We start from the raw sequence: 26,241 nt of genomic DNA, 5'->3' as shown, positions 1-26,241 counted from the left end.
TTGTATACACTGGAATTTAGAAGGATGAGAGGAGATCTTATCGAAACGTATAAGATTATTAAGGGGTTGGACACGTTAGAGGCAGGAAACATGTTCCCAATGTTGGGAGAGTCCAGAACAAGAGACCACAGTTTAAGAGTAAGGGGTAGGCCATTTAGAACTGAGATGAGGAAAAACTTTTTCAGTCAGAGAGTTGTGAATCTGTGGAATTCTCTGCCTCAGAAGGCAGTGGAGGCCAATTCTCTGAATGCATTCAAGAGAGAGCTGGATAGAGCTCTTAAGGATAGCGGAGTCAGGGGGTATAGGGAGAAGACAGGAAAGGGGTACTGATTGAGAATGATCAGCCATGATCACATTGAATGGCGGTGCTGGCTCGAAGGGCCGAATGGCCTCCTCCTGCACCTATTGTCTATTGTTACCACAGAAGCAGCTTCCCACTCATCCATCAAATAAAGAGATTCATATATAGGTTGAGATGTTGACTAAATGGAAGAGAAGGCAAAACATACTAACCTCCATTTTGTGAATGCTCTCTTTACATCTAATTCTCCTGTCGTTGGATCGACTAATGGATGGAAGACTGGTATATCAAATATCAAGCGCTAAAATAATGCAGAACATTAAAAAAGATGATGATCGATCCAAATACATTTCTATTCAAGATATTTTAGAGTTGACAGCAATTAATTTTCACTGCTAGCAGAACATTGACAAAATTTAAATATAATTGGGACTTTTTTGTTTTAGTTCAGAATGTTTTTTCTCAAGTCATTACTGGTGTTAGGCAAAAGGTAATTCTTGTTATTTTTTAAAAGACAAGCCAAATGCATCAACTTTCAGTTTCTGTATTACATAGAACATATAACGTAGAACAGTACAGCACAGGGATGGGCCCTTCACCTCACAATGTTTGGGTCGAACATGATGGCAAGTTAAACTGATCTCATCTGCCCGTACAAGATCCATATCCCTCTATTCCCTGGACTTCCATGTACCTATGTAAAGGCCACTCTAACGTCACTATCGTATCTGTTTCCACCACTACCCTTGGTAATGTGTTCCAGGCATCCACCACTCTTAAAAAACTTGCCCCTCACATCTCCATGTTTTAAACTTGTCCCACACAATACCTTACAATTAGATGATAATAATACCTGCACACTCACAATTATCCAATGCCTCTGGTCTCCCCCACCCCAGGTTATCAGTCACATTAACACTGACAAATTCTAATATGTGTCTAATACGTATCTAATATTTAATAAAACCTCACTGCCTCAGAAGGTAGTGGAGGCCAGTTCTCTAGTTCTCAAGAGAGAGCTAAGAGCTCTTAAGGATAGTGGAGTCAGGGGGGTATGGGGAGAAGGCAGGAACGGGGTACTGATTGAGAATGATCAGCCATGATCACATTGAATGGTGGTGCTGGCTCGAAGGGCCGAATGGCCTACTCTATTATCTATTGTGTTCATAAACAAATGCATTGGTCATAAGTTATATTTGACATATTTCACTGTCAACCAGGTTACAAGTTATAAAATTGTCAAACAATGTTATAAAAACAAACTGCTGGTGACTTTTCAAACTGATGAAGGGTCCCGTCCTGAACTGTCCATTCCCTCCATAGAAGCAGCCTGACCTGCCAAGTTCCTCCAGCAGTTTGGCTTTTACTACGAGAGATTCATAGCAGGTCTGGCAGCATCAAGACCTCACTTTAGTCCATGTTAGCTAGAATAATCTGACAGTTCTCAAATCAAGAGAGCTGCCAGCAAAAATAATGTCACAAGAGAATTCACTCAGAGCAACACAAAAACTGGAGAGTGCAAGGAGGACAGAGACACAAGAGACAGTAGATGCTGAAAATTTGACTAAAACACAAATGGCTGGAGGAAGTCAGTAGGCTAGGTAGTATCTGTGGAGGGAAAGGAGCAGACCAGGACAGAACCCTTCACTGGTCTAAAGAAGGGTCTCGACCTGAAGCGTGACTTATTATTTTTCTCCAGAGATGCTGTCTGACCAGTGGAGTTACTCCAGCTTTTTGTGTCTGTCTTCTGAAACATCTCTGTCCATTTCGCTCCATAGATGCTGTCTAACCAGTTGAATTCCTCCAGCTATTTGTGTTTTTACTACAAGAGTGAGGAAGTATCTTTGACCCAGTTTGGCTGCGATTTATTTTGGGAAAGGTGGCACTCATAAGTTGCTATTTTATTCCTCTTTTTGGCAGACTGACAGCAAAGAAATAAATAGTGATATAAAGCATCACATTGTACTATTTAAATCAAAATTCGGTTTTATCTTAAACAGTAAGCATATCAATGCGGTGCAAGTTGATAAATTATACATATCGTAAAGGAATCAAGTTTGAACATCACTTACAGGACAATCGCCATCTGGATAGTTGTCAGGGATGTAAATCGTAAATTTAAAAACGCCATCCTGGTACAACCCATGTCGAATGAAAATCACTCCAAACCACACTGTGGGGGGAAAAGGGGCAAATATATATTTAAAAACAAGGGAAAAACAAAGCAGAAAGAGTTTAACTAAAGCTATTTTTATCTTTTTATAAGAATACTTACTTAATGCGGATCCAAAGGAAGGTTGTATGTACACACCAGGCAGTTTTTGCTTTACAACTAAGGTACTGCAAAAAATTATAAACATCAGAATTGTCAAGTAGATATTATCAGAAAATAACTGCAGATGCTGGTACAAATCGAAGGTATTTATTCACAAAATGCTGGAGTAACTCAGCAGGTCAGGCAGCATCTCAGGAGAGAAGGAATGGGTGACGTTTCGGGTCGAGACCGTTCTTCAGACTGATGCTATTATCAGATCAACAAGGTCAAATAACTATCCAAATGAATTAAGATTTCTAAAAAAACCTGTAGCAATGCATATGCCTATTTCAATTTATGTAAAGATTCTCATTTCAAAATGAAGATATTACCGATTCTATTCTCCAAAATTCATGGAAAAACAGTGAATTATTAAGACCAGTCATACACTACCATTATGAATGAATTGAAAAAAAAAAAAAATACTACTTACAATTCAGCAAGGAGTGAATATTCTAGGTAGAACGGACCATAAGAAGCATGTGTTCCATTTGTTGACTGCGTAGAGGTGATAGGAGATATCGGTTTAGTTACAGGAATGGCATTTTTTGGTATGGAGGGCAACTGTTTCTTGGTTGCTGAAGACCTTGGTGGACTCGTCTTTTGTTCACCAGATACACTTCTATCTTCACTGTCAGATTTCTGTACAATACAAAGCCATTATCACAAAGCCATAAAGTAGATACTTTAAATTATGAAATGTTCCACAATATTGTCAAGTGTTTAAAATGACGTTGAAGATGTAAACATTTTTTTTTGTTGCATAAAAGATCCCATACACGAGGCCAGTCAAAAGGGTAACAGGTCCAAAGGATGCAAAGTGGAAGGGAAATTGGATCTTAAATAGTAGGTAGCAGAGGGAGGCAACCATTGATAAATATTTGTGACCAAAGTAGTTACAGCTGGTAATTAAAGGTACTGAGGCAGTAAAGGCTCAATACTCAGCACTTGGTTAACTGTTAATGATTTAGACTCAATGTGTAGGAGGCACGATACAAAACATGGTCGCCAGTGTATAGCAACGGGAAAAGCTCAACTTCAACTAGTTATATAGGTAGTGAAAATTGAATTTAATCCAGAGAAATGAGCGGGGGGGGGGGGGGGGAGGAAGAGATGCAACAGTAAAGGAAACATTAAATAAGAGCGGGATGTTGAGGTGCAGAAAGGAAGAGGAAGATTGATTATGCCCACAGATACTTGAAAAGACAAGTGGCGGTTAACACGATTGGCAGTATGCTTACCTTTCTACCCATAGTTTGATTATGAAAACAGGGAGGATATGCTAGAGCTGCATACAGTGCTCCTTGGGTCAAAGCTAAGATAGCGTGTGCTATTCTGATTCACCACATTACCAGAGGGATGCGTTGGCACTAGCTAGACTATGTGAAAGAGAGGGAGGTATTTAAAGTAACTGGTGAATGGATTATTAGGAATAAAACATTTTCACTCTGGCAGTTTGAAAAAGGTGGTAGCAGATATCCTCATATTTAAAACTTATCAGGATGTACATTTGAAGGGCAGGGTCACAGATCAAATGATGGTATTAGGCTGCATAGCTACTTGCTCAACTAAACAACCTACTTGGTTATAGTGTAATCAGTAATCTGTCAGCATTGTTCAACATCAGCAAATTATTGTTCACTTTCAGCAAAAATACTAAAATTATTATCACATGCAATATTTGTTAATATAGAAAATTCTAGTCATTTAGAATATAGGTATAACGTTTTCCTAGTTTGCTTTCAAAAAAGACAGTAGATTTTAAACTTACTCAAGAGAATAAATAATTGCCTTTGATTAAAAATTTCATTACCTTTCGAGCAGAGCTTGTAGACATGCTCCAGAAAGGGTTCATTACTTGCACCACGACCAAGCCAACCGTACACTTAAGCTTTTCCCTCAACTTTATATCCTGGAAGAGAGTTTAAAAAAAATATTTTCACTTGATAGTGCTTGTACACAAGGTCCCTCCGTTTCTTAATACTCTGGATCCGAGCATTCATTATGTGTCTCTTATTCTTAATTGTCCACCTTACACTTTCCAGGATTAAATTCCATCAGCTATGCCCACCTCATCACTATTTTTGTGTTATCTGGAAACATATCACCTCTGTCACATTCAATCCTCATCAGTGTAGCTCTAATAAAACAGCGGGGATCCCAGCTGATCCCTGTGGTTCACCACTGGTCATGGGTTTGACTCATCAAGATAATCTTCTACCGTTTACCTCAGCCTCATTAGGCAGCCAATTTTGGATCCAATTTCCAACTTGCCTCCCATGTCAGAAGGAAATATGCAGTGAGTAAAAGTAAATATCAGGTCCACTTATGCAGGTCCCCCTGTTTGTTTACACGAGGGGAACTTATGTTAAATATTATTTACTAGATTTTTTACACAATGATTATCAATCTCAATGTTTACAAAGTTGGAACAACCTGTTCAATTTTTGGAAGGAGTGAAGTTCCACAATTACACTGATATGCTTTTTGACATCACTTCAAAAACCATCCCCCTCAAACTTTCAAAAAGTTCTGTGTAGGAAGGAACTGTAGATGCTGGTTTAAATAGACATAAAATGCTGGAGTAACTCAGCGGGACAGGCAGCATCTCTGGATAGAAGGAATGGATGATGTTTTGGGTCAAGACTTTTCCAGGTCTTTTTCAGGCCAGAGTCAAAACACCAGTTTGGATAGAGTTTAATGTTGGATTAGAATTTAAAGCCTCCAACTTTCTAGTTCAGGTAACATCACCATTGGCTCGGGTTCAATGTAGACGACATAACAAGCATCAAGCAGCCGAGAGAAATTAGCAGAGACCTCCCAGCAGAATTTAAATTATTAACTCCACTTCAGAACTTGAGGAGAAAAGTTTGGAAAGACAAAAGGAGGCAAAATATATGCACACAAATTAGAAAAAGGCTGTACCACTGACATGGAAATTATCACCATAGAAGCTTGGTAAGGGCATTTGCACTTACAATTGATAGGTTAAGCTGGCGATAAACAACAATGATATCCCACAAACAGCAGGGACAACAAATATAAATCACAGGTGCTGGAATATGAAGCAAAAAAACAATATCGGAAGAACTCAGCCAGTCAAGCAGCATCTTTGGGGGGGGGGGGGGGGTGAAGGAGTTAACTTTTCAGATCAAAGAGTTTTCATTGAACACTGCTTTGGTGTAAAAAGGCAGCACCATGAAATAAATTTAAGAAATTTAATTTAATTTAATAAAATAAATTTAAGAAATGCATCCTGCCTGGAGCTATCGTGCAGTGTTAGGAAGAAGTCCACTCTCTGGAAGCACAACCCATGTGCAAAGACTACTTCAGAAAGTTACTTAGGAAGCAAATGTTTTGATGTGTTCTGGCAGCCGGTGACAGTCACTGCTAAGTCAGGCAGCCACTACCGTAGTCTTCTGGCAGCCTAAATAGATAACTATTTTGACTTGGAAACAGAAGCTGGTAACTAAATTAAACCAGATTTCTTTTCCATTAAAGGTTTTATGACAAAAAATTTAAAGGTTCTTTTTCGTGATCCTTCTCAATTTGGCTCTGGTATTTTTAGCTTTAATTTCACCTTGATGTTTATAATTAAATTAAAAACAGTAAATGCTGGAAACATTCAGCAGGTCATGATGCTGCCTGATCTGATTACTTTTTCAGCGTTTTGTTTTTATTCTAGATTTCTAATTTGCTATAACAATTATATTTGTGTTTGTTCGAGACAAGGAGCAGTGAAAAATAAACCCTTCTGACCCCTTCCTACCACTGAAAAAAATTATTCAAATTGTTGCACAAGAGCTACTAGGATTGCAGAAGGAGCAGATTCAATGACAGTGCTACGGATGAACCACATAATCCACTTAGTTTTGCTAGATTTTTGTTTAATTTACTCCTCCGTCTCTTGTGCTTTTAACATTTCATGCCTACTCTTGACCAACTATCATTTCCACACATGCTTTATGGCAACAGAAGTGGCTTGGTATGGTATTGGCTTGGTATAAAATGTAAAATTGACCCTAGTTTGTGTAGGATAGAGATAATGCGTGGGGATCGCTGGTCGGTGCGGACTCGGTGGGCCGAAGCGCCTGTTTGTTTCCACACTGTATCTTCAAATTAAACTAAAGTGAGCTTTGTAGCTTCAACCTTATTTTATTTAATCACTGCTGCTACTCTATAACAGGGCATTTATATTTATTGTTTTGCTATCATTTTCAGGCTGTGCATTTGTTAATGAATGTCCAATCGAAGCCCATATCCCACTTCTGATAAAACATCCCAAAGCCAAATCTGTGACTTTCTCCGCAAATACCTCCCAATCCAAATTGGCGCAGCAGTAGAGACCTGGGTTCGATCCCGACTAAAACTGCTGTCTGTACAAAGTTTGCATGTTCTACCTGTGACTGCGCAGGTTTTCACAGGGTGCTTCGGTTTCCTCCCACATTCCAAAGACGTACAGTTTGTAAGAAGTAACTGCAGATGCTGGTTTAAACCAAAGATCGACACAAAAAGCTGGAGTAATTCAGCCGGACAGGTAGCATCTCTGGAGAGAAGGAATGGGTGACATTTTGACCTACCCAAAACGTCACCCATTCGTTCTCTCCAGAGATGCTGCCTGTCCCGCTGAGTTACTCCAGCTTTTTGTGTCTATCTTCGGTTTGTAGGTTAATTGATATCTGTATAGGGTATAGGATAGAAATAGTACATGGGCAATTGCTGGTTGGTACAGACTCTGTTGGCCGAAGGGCCTTTTTCCTTGCTGTATAATTAAACCAAACTAATACAGTCTTTCCTCGATTTAGATTTCCAGCACCTGCAGCATTTTGTTCTTGCAACACCTGCACTGGTCCTATTTTATAAAAAGGGACAAAATGTCAGATTGAAAAATAAAGTACATCAAGAACTTGAGCACTTCACTGCCTTGGAGTTTGCAAATAGTTTCTTTTCATTGCAATATCCTGTAGCAAAGCCATAGCATTGAATCAATCCCAGCTGGTGTCATGTGTCCCACATGCATGAAGCTGGATCAAAACATATGCACACGCACTTAACATTTTGTTCACATAGATACTTCCTGTTATCAGAACATTTGGTCCCACTGTCACATCTGTTTACGCTGGAACTGACATATAATGGGGAAACCTGGATACCAAATTGAACTCAAAACAACCTGGGAGACACGAGACCAAAGATGCTGGAATCTTGAATAAAAAACAAAAGTCCTGGAGGAATGCAGCAGGCCAGGCAGTATCTGTGCAGGGAGATGGACAGACAACGCTTAGGGGCCGGTCTCTTCTTCAGGAAGGTGGAGTAGAGGGAAGAAAGCTGGTAAAGGGACAAGGGAAAGGGGCGAGGCAAGATCTGGCAAGTGATAAGGGGAGAAGAAGATGGTGAGAAGGGGAGGTTGTGATAATCTCCATCCATGTGCCAAAGGCTGGAGGTGAAGTGAGACAGAAGGGTGCAGAAGCATTCTGAGTGAAATGCAAAACCAGAGGGAAGGATAGCGGGTTGACGAGAGAAAAAAACATGAAAATAGAGGACTTGGAGCAGGAAGGGATGGGAGATAAATGGATGGAGGAGAGGAAAAGAACTGGGTGAGGAAAACATACGGACTCCAAACAGACAGTACTAGTGGTCAGAATCAAAACCTGATCTCCAGCGCTGTCAGGTAGCAACTCTACCCCTACGCCGCCCAATTATTTCCACAATTACAGTATGCGTTCCACGTTTAAATTCTTGTTCAATTGTAACAATTTTAAATGCCAGCCTTCTACATACTAATGTAAACACAGGATTTCCCCTATAATTCAAGTTTACATCTTTGCCATCAATGTACAATTCCTAAGGTGTTAATGCACACAATTAAGCACTTTAAAAGTTGTTAATAATGCATTTCATAAAAAAATTGCAGGTTAAAATTTAAAATAAACTAGACCAAGTGGACCCGTTGGGCCCAAACTTCTCCTGCACTGGTGCAGCACCCTCTCCTCTCCCCCTCCCTCCCCCCCCACCACCACGCCTCCTCCCCACTCCCCCCTCGCCCCCTCCCCATCCCCCCCCTCCCTAGGAGATAGATTTACACATTAAAATGTGAATAGCTATAAAAATATAACACCGATTTCAATGAAGCCTCTTCCATTAGCACCAAAGGGATAACGGTGAGTAAGGTGGGCCTAAAATTGTTGCGCTATTGTGTACTGTTTTGGCTGTAGTTCAGGAACAAACAAACGAGAGTTTTAGTATATCTGAAAGCCAACAGAAAGACAATCCATTATATGTACCAATCCCTCAACATAATTTTTTTTTTAATGATTTAGTCCAACACTTAATTCCTTCTTCTTTTGAGGAACACCATCCAAAAAGGCCAGTTCCCAAGAACGCTAAAAGCTGCTCTTTTGGGTTTCCTTTGGCCAAAACTCCCAGTAATTTGATAATAATGCTGTACACTTTCCACAGCAAGGTGTTAGTGCATCAGCTCCAAGAGCTTGCCAGAGGTTCAGGACAGCAGCAGGTGGATAGAAGTTACCCGTGCATGTGGTTTCTGGAAAACATTTTTCACGCAAGTTCTGCAGCTCCACATAGAAATGGTGCTGACGTGCTTCCTTCACACCACAATCCAATGCAGACATCAACATCTAAAGTGACGCAGCAGTAGTTACTGCCTTACAGCACCTGACAGCTGGGTTTGATCCTGACTATAGTTGCTGTCTGTATGGAGTTTGTATGTTCTCCCTGCGCTGGTGTGGGTTTCCTCCTGGTGCTCCGGTTTCCTTCCACATTCCAAAGATGTACAGGTTTGCAGATTAATTGGCTTCGGTAAGTAAAATTGTAAATTGTCCCTCGTGTGTAGGATAGTGCTAGTGTACGGGGTGATCACTGGTCAGTGTTGAATCAGTGGCCAAAGGGCCTGTTTTTGCCCTATATCTCTGAAGTTTAAAGTCTACATCTAATGGAGAGCAATGAGCAGTCAAAAAAACAGACCTGGGACTAACTACTTGAACGCATTCCTATCCAAGTTCAGTACTTTAATCAAAAAACAGAACTACTCTTATTGAAGGCTTAACAGTTAGCAGAACCAAATTATTTGATCAAAGCGCAGATGTTGCTAAGACGCAAAGGAAAAGGGTGGGGTAAGTGGAATGCAGATGCCCATGGGTCATTGAACTGAAATAGTTTATGAAGAAAGAAAGGAAACAATTAAGTTTTTTAAAACTCTTCAGATTATAAAGCCAAAGTATTTCTCACTGGCCATTTTTCTTCTACTGTTTTACCAATACGATTAAAACTACGATTGACTGGAACATATATTTTTTAAAACAGAACTATATCATTAATATTAATTGTCTGAAGAAGCGTCTCGACCAAAAAAGGTCACCTATTCCTTCTCTCCAGAGATGCTGCCCATCCCGCTGAGTACCTTTTGTGTCTATCTTCGGTTTAAACCAGCATCTGCAATATTAATTAACTAACATCCGCCCAAGAATACTTTGCAAATTTCTCAATTGCAGTGTGGTCAACAATGTATGCACACTGAACATGAGAAGGCAGCTTGTTAAGAAATCTAAATAGTGTACTACTTTTAAAGAAAACGTTCAGAGTCAACAAAAAAGTACAACAAAGGCACAAAGGTACTGCAGTCTCCTACAGTACTTTAGGAGACTGTAGACCATTCAGCCTACAGTCTCCTAAAGTACTATTCAACTGGTGCCATCAGTTCCCCATTGTTATCTTGCCATACATCTTAACACTGTCCAAGCAGTTTGATATCTTCAGAACTTAGTGCTTCAACTTATTTATTAATCACCCATCTTCATACATTAATAAATTTGGACACATTGCTTTTTGTACTATCATCCAAGTTGTTTAAAAATCTAATTAATAGACTTGCTGGTCTTCATTGCTGGTCTGCTGTCCACTACTTTTCAAAAATCTTCTGGTACAAACTATACTTTGTCTGAGGAAGTCTGTAGAAGGGTCTCGACCCGATACATCACCCATTCCTTCTATCCAGATATGCTGCCTGTCCCGCTGAGTTACTCCAGCATTTTGTGTCTATCTTCTTTACAATTCCACGTTGGCTCTCTTCGACCAAGTGTTCAGGTAATTATAGGCATTAATAATTTCCTCACAATAGAGATTAGGCTTTGCTTCATTATTTCCTGGATTCATTCCCTCGCCCTTCTCAAACAAAACTGTATTGACAACTTGCCAACGTAGAAAGAAAATTCCCGAATATAGAGAACTTTGCAAGATTACATAGTTCGGGCTCTGCAATCTTTAAAACTGCACGATTTCATCAATTGGGTCCAAGAAACCCAATTATTTACTTCATTACTGTTGCATTGCTCAATCAATTTTGGCATGTCCATATTTCTGATTCAAATTAGCAATCATGGGATTCTCCCTATGACCAACTCCAAATATTGAAATACACAACATGTCCACCATTACTTTTCCATTTACTGTCCAAGGAATCTACAGACCACCCTACTTGCTGATTATAGGAAACAAAATGTGCATTGACTTTGCTATTCTTTGCCGGTTTTCTTTTCGCCCTTTCCACATCTCTTACTGGAAAGTCAGGTTTTCTTCTTTGCATCACGACCTGTGACCAGAATTTGTTCTAAATTTGACCTTTCCATTTTATTCTTCATTTAGCATTGTGTGCTCGTTAGCTATTCAGTGTTATCCTTGTAGTATTGTATCCAAGAGAATGGAACTGGTTCTGTATTATAAGAAAATAACTGCAGATGCTGGTACAAATCGAAGGTATTTATTCACAAAATGCTGGAGTAACTCAGCAGGTCAGGCAGCATTTCGGGAGAGAAGGAATGGGTGACGTTTCGGGTCGAGACCCTTCTTCAGACTGATCTGGTTCTGTATTATGATTACAGTTCTTGAACATGTTCCAGTATGCCCACGGGGAGTCTCTGACTTAGTGTGGTGAACTCACCTTCACCTACTTCTACTCTTTTTAACCATTTTGTTTTGTGGGGTTGGAATGGAAGAGTCGATGAGGACATGGGGATAATAGGTTTCATCAAAAATTAGTAGAAATGAATGGGATTGCACTATGAAGCATACTAGACTTGGTAAGCTGAAATGGTTTCTGTTGTCACAAAATATTAAGTAGAATAAAAAATAAATGCAGTTATATAGAGGGATAAACCCTACAACTAGGAGGGGAAAGATTTTGGCCAAGCATGTACAAAATGGAAATAAGAGCAATTCCTATCTTGACCTCGTGTGGACAGTGATTTCAAATCATTAGTAAATATTGCATTTGCTTTCTAAAGTTGTAGAAAAATAAAGCCACCAAAAAAAAAATCTGAAATCGTAATCATGGCCTACGAGTGCACGAGAAAGGAACTGACAATTTCCTGCGATTGATTGATCATTTTTTGCAGTGGATTAGAGTGAAACATGTGGGTTCACGCACTACTGCTGAATGCACTGTGATCAGTCAAGATACATGCACTTGCAATGATTTGCTCAAACAGCTCTTTTCTGCCAGGGGGCTTTCAGTTTCAATCAATTTTGATTTCAAATTTTATGTAATGGAATGGTATTGAATATATAGGAGTACCATCGTATCTTTTTGTTTATGCAACCATCAGTGTAGGTAAGGAAATTCTCAAGAAGCAAGCGCTGCAAGAATATTCAAGTCTAATGCTGAATTATCAATTAGGCAATTTCTCAAGGTGTAGGACAGTAGGACACCTCTGCACATTAACAGGGAATGTACAATTGTCAAGACCTTAAGGCCAAGAAAACAGTTGGGCTTGTTCAACCAAAGTGCGGATTCTGGATTTAAGCAAAACCCCACAAGTCAAAAAAAAGTCACAAAGATAAAAATCAGAAAGAAGGCTCATTCTTTCTGTCTTTGTCACAATATTAATTGTGCCTGCCTTGGATTATGTTTGACTATACAAGATTAATGCTGATTTTACTAGTTAATACACGAACGTTCACCAATACTTATCCTGTTATATACGAGAAGTTTGAGGATAGTAGTAAATACATCGAGATAAGTGGTTAAAACATTATATGGAATCTTGGACTTCATGAATTGAAGCACAAATTACAAAAGCAAGAAAGACACAATGAGCCTTTAAATACAAAAAAAATGCTTGATCTTGTTCAGTCACAACTACAGTATTGTATCCAGTTCTGGGCATCAAATTTTGGGAAAGACACAAAAACTTTTAAAAATGGTACAAAAGAGATTTTGTAAAATAATACTGCAAATGAGGGATTTCATTCACTTGGGAAATTTGGAGAAACCAAGGTTGTTCAGAACAAAGGAAGTTTGGATGGCAAGTGAGAAGGATATTTACAAATCAGTAAGAGTATAGATGATTAGTCCAGTGGTCAAGAACTATAGGATATCGATAAATAATAATAATAATAATAATAATAATAATAATAATAATATTCATTTATTGTCATTGCAACGAGTACAACGAAATTAAAAAACAGCCAATCCTGACGGTGCGTACAAACATATATGCAATAAATGCAAAAACAAATAAATACATAAATACAATTAAATTAAGTACAAGATTTTTTAACGGTGTTGCCTAGTGCACAGGTAGTGTTCAGTTCTCGTATGGCCCTGGGGTAAAAACTGTTCTTAAGTCTGTTTGTTCGGGATTTGATTGACCTGAAACGTCGACCAGAGGGCAGATGAACAAACAGACGGTGGCCGGGGTGGGATGGATCTTTTATTATTTTGCCTGCTCTACTGAGGCAGCGCAGGCTGAACAGGTGCTCCAGGGAGGGCAGTGAGCAGCCGATGATTTTCTGGGCCGTCGTAATGACCCTCTGAAGGGCCTTCCTGTCCTTTTCTGAGCAGCTGGCATACCATGTGGTTATACAGTATGCCAGCACACTCTCGATGGAGCAGCGATAGAAGGACAACATGAGCTTCTCCTGCAGGTTGGTTTTCCTGAGGATCCTCAGGAAGTGGAGTCTCTGCTGTGCCTTCTTTACTGTGGTGATGGTGTTGGTAGACCAGGTGAGATCCTCTGCGATGTGCGTACCCAGGAACCTGAAAGCTGGTACCCTTTCCACGCAGACCCCATTGATGTAGAGTGGGTCGTAATCTCCACTGGTTTTTCTAAAGTCAATTATAAGTTCCTTTGTTTTGGAGGAGTTCAGGACCAGATTGTTCACTGAACACCATGCTGCCAGCCTTTGGATTTCATCCCTATAGGCTGTCTCATCTCCTTCTGAGATAAGTCCAACCACAGTCGTGTCATCCGCGAACTTGATGATGGTGTTGGTGGGATGGGTGGGGGCGCAGTCGTGAGTGTAGAGGGAGTAAAGGATGGGGCTCAACACACAGCCCTGTGGTGAGCCGGTGCTCAGTGTAATGGTGGAGGAGAGGTGAGGGCCTATTTTGACTGTCTGGGGGCGGTTGGTCAGGAAGTCCTTGATCCATTTGCAGATGGTTAGGGAAAATCCAAGGTCGGAAAGTTTGGTGACCAGTCTGCTCGGGATGACCGTGTTAAAGGCAGAGCTGAAGTCGAGAAAGAGCATCCTCACATAGCTCCCCTGGTGTTCAAGGTGGGTCAGTGCAGTGTGAAGAGCAGTGTCGATGGCATCCCCTGTAGACCTATTTGCTCTGTAGGCAAACTGGTATGGGTCGAAGGTGGGTGGGAGGCTGGCTTTGATGTGCTGCAGGACCAGAGTCACAAGGAAATAAAATTATTTTCAGTGAACATGGCAAGTATTTAGAGTCTGGAATATATTGCTTTAAGAGTAGCAGTTGGGACAGATTCAATTGCAGCATTCATCAGGGAACAAGACATGTGAACGGAAAGAATCAGCAGTGCTGTGGAGGGCAAGACCAGATAGACTGCTGCATACTTGACAGCTGAACAGCATCCTGCAGTTATAAAACCATTGCAGAATTATAAACTGTTAAGAAAAAATCCATGAACAATCTAGCTTTGATGTCCCAACGCATGCAAAATACTGATATGTTGGTGTTCTGATCGTATTGGGTAGCAAAAATTGGAGTGACTAACACACGCAATTTCATGAATAGATTTGCAGCAAGACTCAACTATTCTATCTTGTAAATAAATCCTTACCTCTAGGGATTCATTTGCTTTGTCTCAATACATTCTGAAAGCAAGACAGGCATTTACCCTGACAAGCAGTACATTTAAAAATAAATTGTAGGTGCGGAAATCTGAAATAAGAAACCGAAAAAAGCCGAAGATACTCAGCAGGTCAAGTAGCGACTGAGTAAATAGAACAGAATTAATGTTTCTGGGTCAATTCGCTTTTTTCAAACTGCAAATGTACAATGAAACATCGTTGTCCAGTATTTTCTGTTTGATTTAGGAAACATAGCATCATTTAAGAATCGAAACAAGGAATTGCAGATGCTGGTTTACAAAAGGAAAAGACAAAAGTGTTGGCGAAACTCAGGTCAGGAACATATCTGGGGAACATGGATAGGCGACATTTCAGATCAGGACCTTTCACACTGAAGAGATCCCAACCCGAAATGTCATTAGTTGCCTTAAGGTCATGTGATAGGAGGAGAATTAGGCCATTTGGCCCATCAAGTCTACTCCGCCATTCAACCATGGCTGATCCATTTCTCCCTCCCAACCCCATTCTCTTGCCTTCTCTCCATAACCCCTGACATCCGTATCAATCAAGAATTTATTTATCGCTGCCGTAAAAATATCCATTGTCTTAGCCTCTAGACCCTTCTGAATTCCCCAGATTCACCACACTGACTAAATAAATTCCTCCTCATCTCCTTCCTAAAAGGAACTTCCTTTAATTCTGAGGCTATCACCTCTGGTCCTAGACTCTCCATGAGAGGAAACATCCTCTCTATCCAAGCCTTTCACTATTCACATTCAATGAGGTCCCCCCCCTCATCCTTCTAAACTCCAGTGCCATCAAACACTCATCATACGTTAACCCACTCATTCCTGGGATCATTCTTGTAAACCTCCTCCGGACACTCTACAAAGCCAGCACATCCTTCCTCAGATAGATGGCCAAAATTGCTCACAATACTCCAAATGCGGCCTGACCAGTGCCTTATAGAACCTCAGCATTACATCCGTTTTTGTATTCTAGCTCTCTTGAAATAAATGCGAGCATTTAATGTCATCTATCCATGTCCCCCAGATATGTTGCCTGAGCCACTGAGTTACTCCAGTACTGCATGTCTTTTTATAGTATAATTTAATCTCCTAGCCATAATTACATACCATAATTATTTCTGCACAGGAGTGACTGAATTGCCTCTAAAGAATAAAGCTAGAACTTTTAGCTCTGGTCACAAACAACTTCAAGCACTAACCATTCGGGAATTCTAAACAATCATTCGGGAAACAAGATACAAGGAACTGCAGGTGCTGGTTTACAATAAAAGGGAAATGCTGGCGCATCTGAAGAAGGGCCCCGATCTTATCAACATTCTCTGGAGAAACTGCCTGACCGGCTGGGTAAATCCAGCGCTTTCGTCTTTTCATTCAGGAATCAAGTTAGTTAAAATTGCATGTGTGGCAATTATTCAGGGCTCACGTTGTCGACCTCCCCGTGGTGAGCCCTGTCAACTGACCTCAGTCAGGCGAACGACAACAAACAGAGACAGCAGATGCAGAAGCAGCTTCATAACTTCTGCTGCCTCAAATGCAAAAAGAAGAAGAAGTGAACAGAAACAAGAACCCTTTTAAATACCAATGTGCATTTGATACATTCAACTTATAGGACTGCAAGCATCGTTTGAAAAAAAAAACATACAACCATCACACCAAAAAAATTGGTATTTCTAATATATGACTCAGAAAGCTGCTGCATGCATGAACATCACAGTCACACAAAATACAGGCTCAAACCTAAGCTATCAGCAACTCATTCTGGACACACCCAGCTAAAAAAGAGAACTCACCTGAAGGGCCAATACCTGAAATTTGATCTCTCGCTTCAACGTTACAATATTCAGAGATTTTAAATTATTTATATGACTGGATAATGTTCAATTACCGTGGGTTCACAAATTATACTCCGAGGATCTTGTAATATCCAATGTATCAAGACAAGTAAAATATAATAGTTTAACACATTAAATAATGACTTTGTCAGATCCAAGAAAGAATAAAGGCACATCCCAATCTCTGAAGATCATGGAAAAGCAAAACACCTTCATATCATTAAGAGATAGTTTCTAAATTAATTTCTCTTGTGATATGATACCGAATTTTGAGTGGGAAGACAGATTATTTAGCTTCTTGTAACGAAATATAGTTAAAGGAGGCCCAATGCAGTTAATAACGAAAAGCACTAGTAAAGAAATCTTTCTACATTAATGGAATTAATAAATAGGAAGGAACTGCAAATATTGGGTAATGGTCTGAATAAGTGTCTCGACCCAAAACCTCACCCATTCCTTCTCCCCAAAGATGCTACCTGTCCCACCGAGTTACTCCACCATTTTGTGTCTATCTTTAATGCAATTAATGCACTGGATTTGAGGGTAGAGATTTAAAGTAAAGTGATATCTGCATGATCAAACTCAACAAAATATGCATACCCATCAACTAACAATGTACATTTTTTTATCAAGAAACCACTAAAGAAAACTGCTAATTTCAGGGAGCCTGACAAATCTGCTTTTTCTCACCCACCTATCCAATTAAATCAGATCATACTATACATTAACACAATCAAAAAGATCACACATTACTAATGCAGCAGCTTTAAAAGGGGGGGGGGGGGGGGGAAAGAGTGTAAAATGTGGTTTTACAGCCCGATAGCATAACAGTTTCAGAGAAAATGTCCACAATATATATGGTGGCTTGGAAGGTTAGGACTGCACCCTAGCATACAGGAGGACCGTTCAGTGCTGTGATAACAGTGGGGAAGAAGTTGTTCCCAAATCCTGTGGCACATGCATTCAAGAAATGAATTGGCATTGTTAGGATTTGCAAGATTTCAGACTTTAAACTGAAGAGAAAGTTAGTTAACATTTTAACTGCAGATTGCTAATCCAACATAAAAGTGCAAATTCTCTGCAGTTCAAGAGTTAAATGAAAAGAAAAGAAGCAGTCACATGGAAGTTGGACACAAAGCGCTGGAGTAACTCAGTGAGACAGACAACACCTCTGGACAGAAGGAAAAGGCGATGTTTTGGATCGAGACCCTTCTTCAGACTGATCTATCTTTGCATTTTTGGTTTAAACCAGCATCTGCAGTTCTTTCCTACACAGAAGTTAGGCTGGGTGAACGATTGCAGATGTGAAGAGGAAACACTCGTACTCTTTTAAACTCTACGTTCCAATAGGCCAACTTAACCGACATCCCAAAGCCACTAAAGACCAACCTGTAGAAGATATTAGTATAATGGCATGTGAGCAATGCAACTTTCATTGCAGTCCTGCAGCATTGTGTCTGAATCAGTTTTAGATTGTATGAAATCAAAAGTGACATAACAATCCAAACTATTTCTAACCAGATGCAAAGTTCCCAGTATTCTATCTCGACTTGGTTATCAACATGTCTGTAGCAATTAATTGCAACACTATATACTCTGCTTCCCGTTTTAATAATATTATTCTACACAAATGTTAAAAACATATAAAATTCTTAAGGGGTTGGAGAGGCTAGATGCGGGAAGATTGTTCCCGATGTTGGGGGAGTCCAGAACCAGGGGTCACAGCTTAAGGATAAGGAGGAAGTCTTTTAGGACCGAGATGAGAAAACATTTCTTCACACAGAGAGTGGTGAGTCTGTGGAATTCTCTGCCACAGAAGGTAGTTGAGGCCAGTTCATTGGCTATATTTAAGAGGGAGTTAGATGTGGCGCTTTTTGCTAAAGGGATCAGGGGGTATGGAGAGAAGGCAGGTACAGGCTACTGAGCTGAATGATCAGCCATGATCATATTGAATGGCGGTGCAGGCTCGAAGGGTCGAATGGCCTACTCCTGCACCTATTTTCTATGTTTCTATGTTTTAAGTTCATGTTAATTTCAAAACGTCACTGGAAATGATGTTTTGCAAAGTTCAAGTAAACGGAAGAAACAATGCAATTATACATTTACGTAGTGATTTTTGGTGCCTTTTAAAATAATTAAGCTAAAGGAGCTTCTCATTTGTGAACACCAAATAAAGCGATTAATACACAACTCAATATCATTACAAAAATCACACTTGCACAACAATTACAACACTGCTCCATTAGTAATGTGTGATCTTCTGAAACTTGTAAAATTAAAGCTTTCCTTTTGAAATCTGATTTTGCACAAAACAAATTAATTATGTGCAAGGAGGAACTGCAGATGCTGGTTTAAACCAAAGATAGGCACAAAAAGCTGGGCTCAGTGGGTCAGGCAGCATCCCTGGAGAAAAGGAATAGGTGACATTTCGGGTTGAGACCCTTCTTCAGACAGAGTCAGGCGAAAGGGAAAGAAGAGATATAGACAATGTGGAGAGATAAAAAACAGATGAATGAAAGATATGCAAAAAAGTAACAATGATCCAGGAAACAGGCCATTGTTAGCTGTGACCTAGGTGAAAACAAGTCTCCTGCCACTTTCATGTCAATGAGCATTTACACTTCCATGCTTAAAATGCAAATTGGATTTTAAGTGCATGCGTTAAAAATCTATGGAATCATGTCATGCTTGGATTCGTCACCAAGAGCAAATTAATCATCAGCAAAATTTGAATCTTCCACTTAGTAGCAAGTAGTAACAATCCTACTCAGTAACAACTCCCATTGTGTAGTTGCTCTCGTCATGTGGCATATTTTCCATTCCAAGAGATAGAAACATAGAAACACAGAAAATAGGTGCAGGATGCCGCCATTCGGCCCTTCGAGCCGGCACCGCCATTCATTGTGATCATGGCTGATCATCCACAATCAGTAACCCGTGCCTCCACATACCCCTCGATTCTGCTAGCCCCAAGAGCTGTATCTAACTCTCTTTCAAATGCATCCAGTGAATTGGCCTCCACTGCCTTCCGTGGCAGAGAATTCCACAGATTCACAACTCGTTGGCTGAAAAAGATTTTCCTTTTCTAAATGGCCTACCCCTTATTCTTAAACCGTGACCCCTGGTTCTGGACTCCCCCAACATGGGGAACATTTTTCCTGCATCTAGCCAGTCCAATCCCTTAATAATTTTATGTTTCCATAAGATCCCCTCTCATCCTTCTAAATTCCAGCCCATCTGTAGTTCCTAGTATCTCTAAAATCAAAGTTTAATACTTTCATATCTTTCAAGTTTGTGTTTTTAAATTTATGTGCTAGCTTCAATTAACCATTCACAAAATGCAAACAACATTTAGCAAATAAAGCAGGTTACAAAGCCACATCATGAACTTTACCTCCTCGCCAAGCTGCCCAAGGTCTTCTCCTTACCCATGTTATCCCATTGCATTCTAGACTAGAGGAGGCCCAAAACGTAGACTCTCCACGTCTAACACAGGCAAGAGCAGATATAGGCAGACAGAGTGGTAGGACTCAATTTTCCAGTAGATTCCATTCAGATAATGAAGCTATTTTACCAATTCAATCTTGATTACCTGTCAAACTGGCTCAGACCCTGAACTATAACAAAGCCAAAAATTCCTTAAATTCCTAGCTAAAGTTGGCTCACACTTCAACAACGAGGGGACATAGATACAGGGTAAGGGGAGGGAGGTTTCGAGGGGATGTGAGAAGGAACTTTTTCACCCAGAGGGTGGTTGGAGTCTGGAACTCACTGCCTGGGGTGGTGGTGGAGGCAGGAACACTCACAACGTTTAAGAGGCATTTGGATGGGCACTTGAAATGTTACAACATTCAGGGCTACGGTCCAAATGCGGGAAAATGGGATTAAAATTAGACTGTGTTTGGTAACGGGCGGCACGGACATGATGGGCCGAAGGGCCTCTTTCTGTGCTGTAGGACTCTATGACTCTAAAAGATAACATCGGTGTACTGTAACACAAGATGGACAAATAAATCAAAACTAAGTAAAACAGCATCTTTATATCTTTGTGCTCAGTTGACTGAAATCAGTTTGCAACGTAGAAGATAAGAAGGAAAGTGTTTTTATTCATTTTTTTCACATGGCTAACATTCATGGGATTTGTGTAATCTGGAAATGTTACAATTCAGAATCAGAAGTTGATGCAAAAGGAAGGCCAGAATAAAGTGTTCCATATTCACTATATTATCCCCGAGGTGAAACCTAGTTGACAGTAAGAATACTGGTACTATTGAGGTGGAGAATTTTCCCAGCATCTTGACTAATAATTACCCCTCGAAGGTATCACAAAATGCTGGAGTAACTCAGCGGGTCAGGCAGCATCTCTGGAGAAATGGAATGGGTGACGTTTCGGGTCGAGACCCTTCTTCAGACTGACGGATCAACGAGTCCACGGGTATCCGTGCATGTGCAGTTGGGGAGGGTTGCCGGGCCCGTCCCAGCGTGCGGGGGAGTGGGGGAGAGGAGGGTGCTAGACCAATGCAGGAGAGGTTTGGACCCAACGGGACCACGGGTGGTCTAGTGACATTTAAAATGGACTTGGACAGGAACATGGATTAGAGGGGTTTAGAGACATATGGACCCGGCGCTGGCAAGTGGAATGAGCTCAGTAAGCAATTAATATGAACGAGTTAGATAAAAATCCTGTCTCCGTACTGTATAACCCTATGACTCTATGTCCACTCGGCCTCTTTCACAGCAAGAAGAAAGACCAAGCCTTATCTGTCCTTATAAACAAAGCCCTCCAATTCCAGGCAACAGCCTTGTGAACATTTTCTGTACATTCTCCATCTTAAATCACATCTACTTATAGCACAGTGAAAAGAACTGCACACAGTAATTCAAGTGCGGCCGATCCAACATTTGGTGTAATTGTATCATGTGCCAACTTTTACGCTCAATGTCTCAACCTATCTCGACATGCACACAATCCCTATATAGGCATGCACATTGTACTTTCCCGACCACTTGGCAGTGTAAGAAAATAACTGCAGATGCTGGTACAAATCGAAGGTATTTATTCACAAAATGCTGGAGTAACTCAGCAGGTCAGGCAGCATCTCAGGAGAGAAGGAATGGGTGACGTTTCGGGTCGAGACCCTTCTTCAGACTGAAGAAGGGTCTCGACCCGAAACATCACCCATTCCTTCTCTCCTGAGATTCTGCCTGACCTGCTGAGTTACTCTAGCATTTTGTGAATAAATACCCTATCTTGGTATGTCACCACTTTCAACTGTGTAGATGTACACCAATGTGTGTCAATTTAATAACACTACCCAGGGTCCTGCCATTCACTGCGTATACCTGCCTGGTTAACTTTCCAAAATGCAACCCTTTACACTTGTCCAAGTTAAATTCCATTTGCCATTTTTTGCTCGCTTTCCCCCAGTTGATCTATATCCTATAACCTTGGTTGTAACTACACCAACAATTTTGATGTCAGCTGTAGCTTGTTTATCATGCCATCTAAATTCTCATCCAAGTCATTATTATACAATTAAACTTTATACTATATTGATGCATGTTAGCAACTGTGAAAATAACTACCAGATAGAAGGGCAATCACACTGAAAATCACTGCAAACTACTCATCACTTTAATTAATATCTTATTTACTTCCTGGAATCACTAAAGGGAAACATACACAATGAGGTACGCATCACTAATCCGTGTTGCATTATTTATTTGAAACTACATGTGCAACATATAGATTAACTAAATTACTTGCTATTACCCAAGTTGTTCAGAAACAAAAAGGTCAGAAGAGCAGTTTCAATCTCCCAACCCCAAGTTAAATGGAATTTAACTTGGACAAGTGCAAGGTGCTGCATTTTGGGAAGGGTGACTCTGGACATCTCATCCAAAAGCTTTCACACAGGAAGATAGAATAAGACTGACATAGGTTCAGTTCCAATGACTTAAGACCACGGATATCGTTTATTAAATTTTCCTGAAAATGCCAATTGTGAGTGAGACCATAAATATTCAAGAAACCGATGCCAGGAGCTCGACTTCTTTCACTTCCTCCTGATCCTTAGTATTAACATTTATTTGATCAAAGCTCCTGACAAGTGTAGGATAGTTAATGCATGGAGGGTACTCACTTCTAACCTTTATGGTCGTTCCCAAGCCACAAGTAAGTACCAGGCAAATGCAGAGTAATATAAGTAGGATGCTGGAGTAACTCAGAGTAAAACAGAGTAAAATGCTGGAGTAACTCAGCGGGTCAGGCAGCATCTCTGGAGAGAAGGAATGGGTGACGTTGCAGGTCAAGACCCTTCTTCAGACTGATGTCAAGGAGGGCAGGACAAAGAAAGGATGTAGTTGGAGACAGGAAGACAGTGGGAGAACTGGGAAGGGGGAAGGGAAGAGAGGGACAGAGGAGCTATCAAACGTTAGAGAAGTCAATGTTCATACCACTGGGGTGTAAGCTGCCTAAGCGAAAGATAAAAGGCACAGACAATCAGCATGGACAGACGCAAGACAGGCTGCTGGTTGAGGAAGCCAGGGAAGGGTCCGAGATGGGTGATCTTAAAGGTGTGTAAAATCGTGAGAGGAATAGATCAGGTAAACGCACAGTCTCTTGCCCAAAGGAGGGAAAAATCGAGAACCAGAGACATAGCTTTAAGGTGGGGGGGGGGTTAGATTTATAACTTCATAAGCTCCAGGAGCAAAAGTAGGCCATTCAGCCCATCAAGTCTACTCCGCCATTCAATCATGGGTGATCTATCTTTCCCCCTCAACCCCGTCCCATAACTCCTGATATCTTGGTCTAATATGAACCCGAGGTATAACTTTTTGTTTACGTAAAGGGTGGTGAGTGTCTAGAATGAGGATATAGTTGAGGCAGGTTGGATCACAACATTTAAGAAACATTTAGACAGGTGCACAGATAGGACAGATTTCAGAATCAGAATCGTCTTTATTGTGATCCAAAAATTCTCTTTTGGACGAAATTCCATTACCCGCAGTCCAACAATAAGAGCAAGAAAAACAAGCAATAACACACACAATCACAAACCAACACAAAACAAAAAAAAGAAACATCCATCACAGCGAGTCTCCTCCAGTCATCTCCTCACTGTGACGGAAGGCCAGAATGTCTTTTCTCTTCCCCTGCCGCCTTCTCCCGCAGTCAGGCTGTTGAAGTTGCCACGTTCCAGGCCACACCGGACGGTGAAAGGTCCACAGCGGGCCGACCCAAGCCCCGCGATTCAGAAGACGGGGCGGGCGAAGATGCTGCCGCTGCATGTCGGGGCGGTCATGGCTCCCGACATTGAAGCCCCCACAGGGCAGAGAAAAATCCCACAGCCTATTTCAGGTCGCGCCGGACGGTGAAAGGTCCGCAGTGGGCCGACCCAAGCCCCGCGATTCAGAAGACGCTGCCGCAGCCCCCAATGTCGGCCCCCACCCAGGGGCCTGCGGACTTCCGATATCCACACGGCCCGCGGCCGAAGAAGCCTTCAGAGCCTCTGAAGGCAAGTCACAGCTGCTCTCGCAGCGCCATCACAGCCTCCGAAGGCAGCCAGCTCCGCAGATGGCGAGTACAGTCCACGGGCTCTGTGAACCAGAGCCCAGGTGGTCCCAGCTGGAGGCCGCCAGCTCCAGGTGTTTGGCCAATGGTAGGCCGGAGCGGGAACGGAGACACGACGCAGAAAAAAGGTCGCATCACCATTCGTAAGAGACAATTTTACAGTTTCCCCCCACACATAGTACACAACCACAAAAAAACACTACATCACATCTAAACACGACAATTGACAAAAAACAACAAAAAACACAAAAGACAAACAGACTGCAGGTGAGCCGCAGCTACTCAGGCAGCGCCACCATTTTTTTTAAAGGTATATCAACCATACACAGGTAGGTGGAACTAGTGTAGACAGGGCATGTTGGTCAGTGTGGGTAAGTTGGGCCGATGGACCAGTATCCACACTGTATGACACAAAATGCTGGAGTAACTCAGCGGGTCAGGCAGTATCTCTGGAGAGAAGGAATGGATGACATTTCAGGTCAAAATCCTTCTTAAGACTGGTATCAAGGGTCATATAGTCCCTCCCCCACCTGTCATCAGACTAATTTCATTTTCATCCTGCTGAGTTTCACTGTTTCTATCATTCATTATCACCTTCTCCACTGGCAATAATGGACCATTGTGGTCTCTACCTTCATCACTGCTTACTTAGTCCTTTTGCAAACTGTTCATTTATTTATTCTATGTACCTTTTCATATCTCTCTTAACTCTCAATCTGATATCATCCCAAAACATCAGATTCCTTCTCTCCAGAGATGCTGCCTGACCCAGAGATGCTGAGTTACTCCAGCATTTTGTCTATCTTGTCTATATTACTCCATGCCAATATGCCTGAGAGATGCAACCCATGCATTTGTCCCCACGTCTGGTTATGACTCTATGACTTGTGGCCCATGGACCTGTCCCCGTCCCCATCTCTGGCTGTGACTAATTGACATGTGGCCCATGCACCAGTTCCCATCCCTGGCCATAACTCCATGCCTATGAGATCAGTCCCCATCTCAGGCCACAACTCTGTGCCTAAGAATCCAGTCTCTATCTCTGACCATGACTCTAATGATTAGTGTAAGAAAATGACTACAGATGCTGGTACAAATCGAAGGTATTTATTCACAAAATGCTGAAGTAACTCAGCAGGTCAGGCAGCATCTCAGGAGAGAAGGAATGGGTGACGTTTCTGGTCTGAAGAAGGGTCTCAACTCGAAACGTCACCCATTCCTTCTCTCCTGAGATGCTGCCTGACCTGCTGAGTTACTCCAGCATTTTGTGAATGACTCTAATGACTATGACTCAATGGCATGCGGCCCTGCACCTGAACCTGCCCCCATCTCTGGCCATGACTCTCTGCCTATGACTCAATGGCATGCGACCCTGCACCTGAACCTGCCCCCATCTCTGGCCATGACTCTGCCTGACTCTATGGCAGGGGCCCCTGCACCTGCCCCCCTCTCTGGACATGACTCTATGCCTATGGCAGGGGCCCCTACACCTGAGACAACCTGCAGCCCCGCCCCCGCGCGCCCCATTGGCCGAGAGGACGCACACGTCACCGGCGCCGGGCAGGCGGATTGGCCGCCGCGGCTGTCAGTCAGGCAGACGGCGGGCCGTCGCCCCGACTGCCACCGCCGCCGTAAACTGCCGCCTGAGGCGGGCAGGGGCAGAGGGGCAGAGGGGCAAAGGGACACGGACAAAGGCGGCAACGACTCCCACCCCCAAAATCTCCTCAGGGAGCGGCGACCACAGTCTTACCCGGAGAGGCCCTCACACCGCCGACTCGCCCGCCTCCTCCAGCGCTCGCTGATGTCCATTAAAACCCAGCCGCGGCCGACGTCCCTCACCGCGTAGGAAGTCCCGCCCGCGCAGGAAGTCCCGCCCCAGCCCTCGCGCGCCCCCTAAACACGCCTTCCGATTGGCTGGTCGGCACCGTCCTCGTACCCTTATAAGGCAGCGACGTCCTCCTGTAGGCCGCGGGGGCTGTCAGTCCGGGCGTCACGTGGGCGGGGCCGCGCAGGCCCAGCCCCCACGTGACCCGCCTGTTGTCACCAGCTCCGCTCTATTATCCTTGGTTGTCACGGACGCC

The 26,241-nt window shown here is 42.0% G+C and overlaps 1 protein-coding gene across 1 annotated transcript in view; it reads right to left on the bottom strand.

Moving 5' to 3' along the window:
• aktip (akt interacting protein) overlaps nt 1-26,023 on the bottom strand; it is a 38,647-nt gene extending 12,624 nt beyond the window's left edge. Inside the window, exons 1-6 of the mRNA XM_078400381.1 lie at nt 25,911-26,023; nt 4,429-4,527; nt 3,049-3,257; nt 2,577-2,641; nt 2,374-2,474; nt 514-602 (exon numbers count right to left, since the gene is read on the bottom strand). Of these exons, the coding sequence (XP_078256507.1) occupies nt 514-602; nt 2,374-2,474; nt 2,577-2,641; nt 3,049-3,257; nt 4,429-4,470 (506 nt within the window). The 5' untranslated portion in view covers nt 4,471-4,527; nt 25,911-26,023. The remainder of the gene's footprint in view (nt 1-513; nt 603-2,373; nt 2,475-2,576; nt 2,642-3,048; nt 3,258-4,428; nt 4,528-25,910) is intronic.
• Between the last annotated feature and the right edge of the window lie 218 nt (nt 26,024-26,241).

Source organism: Rhinoraja longicauda, chromosome 6 (genome assembly GCF_053455715.1).
Source record: "Rhinoraja longicauda isolate Sanriku21f chromosome 6, sRhiLon1.1, whole genome shotgun sequence".
Taxonomy (NCBI): domain Eukaryota; kingdom Metazoa; phylum Chordata; class Chondrichthyes; order Rajiformes; family Arhynchobatidae; genus Rhinoraja; species Rhinoraja longicauda.
The sequence above is the reverse complement of the archived record's forward strand: the minus strand, read 5'-3'. Positions and strand labels throughout refer to the sequence as shown.